We start from the raw sequence: 6,282 nt of genomic DNA, 5'->3' as shown, positions 1-6,282 counted from the left end.
GAAGTGAGTGAGGTGGGAGGAGCTACTTGCCCAATAAAACCGGCCGGCTTGCTGGTCGACCTCACTCCACAGCTGAGCCTTCAAGTGAAGTAGCCAGAGGCCAGAAGGGGACTTAGCGTCTGAGAGGTGAGTCAATCTGAGGGGATTTCGTTTTCACTTTCAAATGTCTACAGACGGTCTTGGGAATGGAGGGATCTATCGATTCAGCAGGTGCTGTCTGGGGCCAACTCAAGGCCAGGCATGGCGTGGACACCGAGGGACAGGGGCCTCTGATGGGAGCGGTAGGCAGGACTCGGCGGTTCAGGACCAGGTGGGAGTAAGAATTTGATCATCAGGTCCGAGCTTGGCGGACTCTGAGGCGGTGCGAAGCGTGTCCCCCACGGACTTCCTCCGCCTCTTGGGTTCCGCGGTGGGTTTCCCCCCCATGGGGGCGGGGCGGGGGCAGCGGGGAAACGCGGAGGGTTTCAGGTCTCAGCCAGCACTTCCCACTGGATCTATCAGAGGACCCGGAATTGTCGTTGTAAACTCCTGTTCTAGTAGCCCCATAAGCAAAGACTAAGGAAAGCGACCCAGGTCCGGCTGGTTGGCTTAGTGGTTAGAGCAGCTGCCCTCCCTCCCAAGGGACTCGGGTTCGATTCCCAACACATGGGGAAGCGTGGAAGCCTAAAGAAAAATTAAACGCTAATTTTCTCCTGACAGGCAGGTGTAGATCCTTCTAACAGGGAATCAATTTGGGGGGGGACTGTGCAGGAGTGAGTGCACATTCTCTTTCCTTCTGGTCTTCAAAATCTTAGGCTGCACGCATTTCACTGTGGCTAAGCCCCACCCCAACCAGCGTGTTGCACCTCAGAAGTTCAGGGCTTGGAGCCATTTCTATTGGCCCTTCGATTGCATCCTCCTCACCCAGCGGTCCTGGTTGCAAATGTCTATCCTAGAAAGAGGAGGCGTCCCGGGACCCATGAGTCCCTCTCCCTCAAGAGAAGCTCACCGCGCCCGCCCCCGCCCCTCTTACTCCCCAGGGGGCGGCCATGGCCCAGCACTTTAAGGAAGCCGCCCGCTGCCCCGTCTGCCTCACGTACTTTGAGGACCCCGTGAACCTCAAGTGCGGCTACATCTGCTGCCGCCGGTGCCTGCGCGCCCTGCCCAAGGAGCCGGACGGCGAGGGGGTGCGGTGCTTCAACTGCTCCAAGGTTTCTCAGACGGCCGACATCAAGCCCAACAGAGTGCTGGGCAGGCTGGCGGCCAAGGCCAAGGCGATGGAGCCCCAGCTGGCATCCGTCCTGCAGATGGACCCCAAGATTCGCAAGTTCCACGGTGAGACCTCTGGGCGCCCTGCCCCGACCCTGAGGGAAGGCAGTTTCTCAGAGGCCCCGTGACAGGCGGGCCTCCCCTGGCGGCCGCACCTGGAATGTTCATTCTTTCCCAGTGTCTCTAGCCCGAGTCTACATGACAACCGGCTGTAGGTTTTTAGGGAAATATAACGCTGCATCGCCCTAGACCTGGGCTCCCCAATAGTCCCAGTCGCCCCACTGGAGATGGGCACAGGCAGAAACCTGATTTTTCGTGGACTGGATGTTACAGACAACGTACTACCCGAGTCTTGTTATTGTTCATGTGTTTTTAAGAAAATTTTTTAAAATATATTTTTATTGATTTCAGAGAGGAAGGGAGAGGGGGAGAGAGAGAGAAGCATCAATGATGAGAATCATGGATCGGCTGCCTCCTGCACGCCCCCCACTGAGGATCGAGTCTGTAACCTGGGCACGTGTCCTTGACCAGAATCTAACCCGGGACCCTTCAGTCCGCAGGCCGACGCTCTACCCACTGAGCAACACCAGCCAGGGCAAGGAAATTTTTTTAAGTATCTTTTCTATTTACTTTTAAGTTACAGTGAACATGTAATAGCCAGTTTGGCTCAGTGGAAAGAGCGTCGGCCTGGGGACCCTTCAGTCCCCAAGTTCGATTACGATGAAAAATAAATTAATTCAAACATTTAAAAAGAGCCCCAGCCGGTGGGGCTCACTGAGAGGAGCACCAGCCCAAGGGGCGGGGATTCAGATTCCCTTCAAGGGCACCCACCTGGGCTGAGGGCTCCCTCCGCCAACACTGTCCCAGCCCCTCTGAAGGCAGTCAGTCGACCTACATCAATGCTTCTCTCTCTCTCTCTCTCTCTCTCTCTCTCTCTCTCTCTCTCTCTTTCCCCACTCCCTCCCTAGCTTGCACTCTAAAAAGCAATGGAGCTGAAACCGGTTTGGCTCAGTGGATAGAGCGTCGGCCTGAGGACTGAAAGGTCCCGGGTTCGATTCCGGTCAAGGGCATGTACCTGGGTTGCGGGCACATCCCCAGTGGGAGATGTGCAGGAGGCAGCTGGTCGATGTTTCTCTCTCATCGATGTTTCTAACTCTCTATCTCTCTCCCTTCCTCTCTGTGAAAAATCAATAAAATATATTTAAAAATAAATAAATAAAAAGCAATGGAAAAAAGATCCTGGGGTGAGGATTAACACCATCCACCAAATTAAAACAGTGCGCCAGACAGGGGTGTGGGGTATCAATCCCCAGTAGGGGGCGTGCAGGAGGCAGCCAATTCATGTTTCTCTCATGGCTAATTCTCTACCTCTCCCTCTCCTTTTCTCTCTCTAAAAACCAATAAAAACATTTGTTTGTTTTTCATTTAAAAGGAAAGAAAGCAAACAACAAACGCCATTGGTCTGTGGGGGGCAGGGTTCATGCCTGAGGCTGCTCGGGCTCCCTGCGCAGGTCCTGTAAGAACGCCCGCTCTCCCTGCCCAGCCAGAGGGTCGGAGCAGGAGGCCCAGCCCCGCAGACTCAGTCTCCTTCCGCCGCCCCATCGGGTCTGGGTCCAGGTTGCTGCTGAGGTTCTGACACATCCTAATGTCAGGACTCCGAGCACCTCCTGTTCCCTGTTCGTTGTAACTGCAGTAAAGCGCCATGGCCTAGTCACCAACAGCAAGTGAGGAAGGTAACTGTGTTTATAAAGACAGGGTAAGCCCTGGCCAGTGTTCCTCAGTGGATAGAGCCTCGGCCTGCAGACTAAAGGGTCCCAGGTTTGATTCCCGGTCAGGGCACATGTGTGGGGCATTGGGGATTGAAGGCAGCCAACCAATGATTGGCTGATTGTCTCTCATCATGGATGTTTCTATCTCTTTCTCCCTTTCCTTTTTTTAAAAAATATATTTTATTGATTTTTTTACAGAGAAGCAGGGAGAGGGATAGAGAGTTAGAAACATCGATGAGAGAGAAACATCAATCAGCTGCCTCCTGCACGCCCCCCACTGGGGATGTGCCCGCAACCAAGGTACATGCCCTTGACCGGAATCGAACCTGGGACCCTTCAGTCCGCAGGCCGACGCTCTATCCACTGAGCCAAACCGGTTCGGCTCCCTTTCCTTTCTGAAGTCAGTAAAAAATATTTTTTAAAAGAAGAGATCAGAGAAAGCTTTAATGTTTAATGTCAATATCATTCTGCAAGAAGTAAAATATTTTCCATCCTTTGAAATTTGTGATAATCTGCATGATAATTTTTTTATTGATTTCCGAGAGGAAAGGAGAGGTAGAAACATCCATGATGAGGGAGAATCATTGATCAGGGCCCCTTGCCGGGCTGTATGATAATTTTGAGAACAAATGGCACTCGTGGTCTATTTTTCGTGTGTATTCCTTACTAAAGAGAAAAGAAGTCCCACCCAGCCCGGGTGGCTCAGTGGTTGGGCATCAACCTATGAATGGAGGTCATGGTTTGATTGCCAGTCGGGGCAGATTCTCAGGTTGCTGGCTTGGTCCCCCAGTAGGGGGCGTGCAGGAGGCAGTGATTCCCTCTCATTGATGTTTCTTTCTCTCTCTCCCTCTCCCTTCCTCTCTGAAATCAATAAAAAAAAAATTTTTTTTAGCCCAGCCCGTGTGGCTCAGTGGTTGAGCGTTAACTTATGAATCAGGAGGTCACAGTTTCAATTCCTGGGTTGCAGGCTCCATCCCCTGTAGGGGGCATGCAGGAAGTTGCCCATCCATGATTCTCTCTCATCATTGATGTTTCTATCTCTCTCTCCCTCTGCCTTCCTGAAAGCAATATATATATATTAAAGAAGAGAGAGAGAAGAAAAGTCCTTACTCAATTGAATCACTTAATGTCAAGAGAATACCTACGATGGACAAAGACTAGCTCCTCGATTATAATCATTCCTCCTGTAGATAAAATTCTATTGAATCCGGGGCCAGGGAAGTCTCCCCAGGAAAATGCCCACTGCAGACAGGAAGGTGTGGGGGCCTTGGCAGTGGCCAGGAAGGGGGGGGCCAGGGCGTGCACCTGCTGAGTCCATCCTTTCTCTCTCCACAGTGGACATGACCTTGGACGTGGACACCGCCCACAACTACCTCACCATCTCCGAGGACCTGCAGCGGGTCCGCATCGGGGGTCTCCCACAGGGGCGCCGAGCCCACCCTGGGAGATTCAACGACTCCCCCTGTGTCCTGGGCTCTCCCCGCTTCACCTCCGGTCGCCACTACTGGGAGGTGGACGTGGGGAGCAGCCGGCAGTGGAGCCTGGGCCTCTGCAGGGAGTCGGCGCCCCGGCAGGGCGAGGTGGTCCTGTCCGCGGAGCTCGGCTTCTGGACCGTGAGCTGCAAGGACGGGAACCAGTTCATCGCCGGCACCGAGCCCCCCTTGGGGCTCATGGTCCAGCCTCGCCTGCGCCGCCTGGGCCTCTTCCTGGACGTGGAGATGGGGACCTTCTCCTTCTACCACGTGGCCGATGGGTCCCACGTGTTCACGTTCCCCGTCACTTCGGCTGGGGAGCCCCTGCGCCCCTTTTTCGGGCCTGCGGATTGCACAGGGGATGCTGAGAGCTGGCTGGCCCTCTGTCCCTGAGTCCCCGCCGGGCTTGGGGGGGGGGGGCCTCCGGGACACGGACACGGGCTACCTGCGCGCTGAGTCCCTGAAGGCCGAGCGGAAATGAGTCACGTCGGCGGGAAACGGGCCTCCCGGTGCGGTGTGGTTCCGGTGGTGCCGTTTGGGACTGCGTATCTGATTAGCTAATAAACGTGTTCTGAATTTGCAGATCCGGGGCCAAACGCTTCGCTTTTTTCTTTGAAGTTGGTGTGGAGAGGAGGTTAGAGAAGAAATAAAACGCTGGATGTGGCCCAACGGGCTCATGGGTTTTCTCTCTAATGTAGGAACCAGCCCCCTGTGAACAGGTACAACACAGGGGTGGGGCCCCTCCAGTTACCCAGGTGGTTGCGTGCCCTCCTGTACCCCCGCGCCCTGTTCGATCCCTAGTGGGGACCCATCAGGAAGGCATCTGATTTTTCTTGCCCTCTCTATGAAAGGATAAATAAATAATGCAAATCCTGGGGTGTGGATTAAAACACACACGACCCTGCCCTGACCGGTTTGGCTCAGTGGATGGAGCATCGGCCTGCGGACTGAAGGGTCCCAGGTTCGAGTCTGGTCAAGGGCATGTACCTTGGTTGCAGGCGCATCCCCAGTAGGGAGTGTGCAGGAGGCAGCTGATCAATGTTTCTCTCTCATCAATGTTTCTAACTCTCCATCCCTCTCCCCTCCTCCCTGTAAAAAAACAATAAAATATATTATAAACACACACACGGCCCTAACCGGTTTGGCTGAGTGGATAGAGCGTAGGCCTGCGGACTGAAGGGTCCTGGGTTCGATTCCGGTCAAGGGCATGTACCTTGGTTTCGGGCACATCCCCAGTAGGGGGTGTGCAGGAGGCAGCTGGTTGATGTTTCTCTCTCATGGATGTTTCTAACTCACTATCCCTCTCCCTTCCTCTCTGTAAAAAATCAATAAAATATATTTTTAAAAAATAAAAACAAACCACACACACGGAGCCTGGCTCGTATGGCTCAGTGGGTGAGCATCTACCCACGAACCAGGAAGTCCGGGGTTCGATTCCTGGTCAGGGCACATGCCCAGGTTGTGGACTCGATCCCCAGTAGGAGGCGTGCAGGAGGCAGCTGATCCATGCTTCCCTCTCATCATTGATGTTTCTCTCTCTCCCTCCCTCTCTGTAATCAATAAACATATGTTTTTTAAAAATTCAGGGTGGAGCCCTGACTGGTTTGGCTCAGTGGATAGAGCGTCGGCCTGCGGACTCAAGGGTCCCAAGGGTTCGATTCCGGCCAAGGGCATGTACCTTGGTTGCGGGCACATCCCCAGTTGGGGGTATGCAAGAGGCAGCTGATCGATGTTTCTCTATCATCGATGTTTCTAACTCTCTATCCCTCTCCCTTCCTCTCTGTAAAAAATCA

At 53.8% G+C, this 6,282-nt stretch overlaps 1 protein-coding gene across 1 annotated transcript; it reads left to right on the top strand.

Moving 5' to 3' along the window:
* LOC102258399 (ret finger protein-like 4A) lies at positions 1-5,071 on the top strand. Its single transcript, XM_005882457.2, is given in 3 exon segments — positions 1-997; positions 999-1,314; positions 4,353-5,071. Coding segments are annotated over 3 exon segments (921 nt in total). The 5' UTR covers positions 1-922; the 3' UTR covers positions 4,883-5,071.
* Positions 5,072-6,282: the final 1,211 nt, after the last annotated feature.

This window comes from Myotis brandtii, unplaced genomic scaffold, assembly GCF_000412655.1.
Source record: "Myotis brandtii unplaced genomic scaffold, ASM41265v1 scaffold720, whole genome shotgun sequence".
Classification (NCBI taxonomy): Eukaryota; Metazoa; Chordata; class Mammalia; order Chiroptera; family Vespertilionidae; genus Myotis; species Myotis brandtii.
The sequence above is the reverse complement of the archived record's forward strand: the minus strand, read 5'-3'. Positions and strand labels throughout refer to the sequence as shown.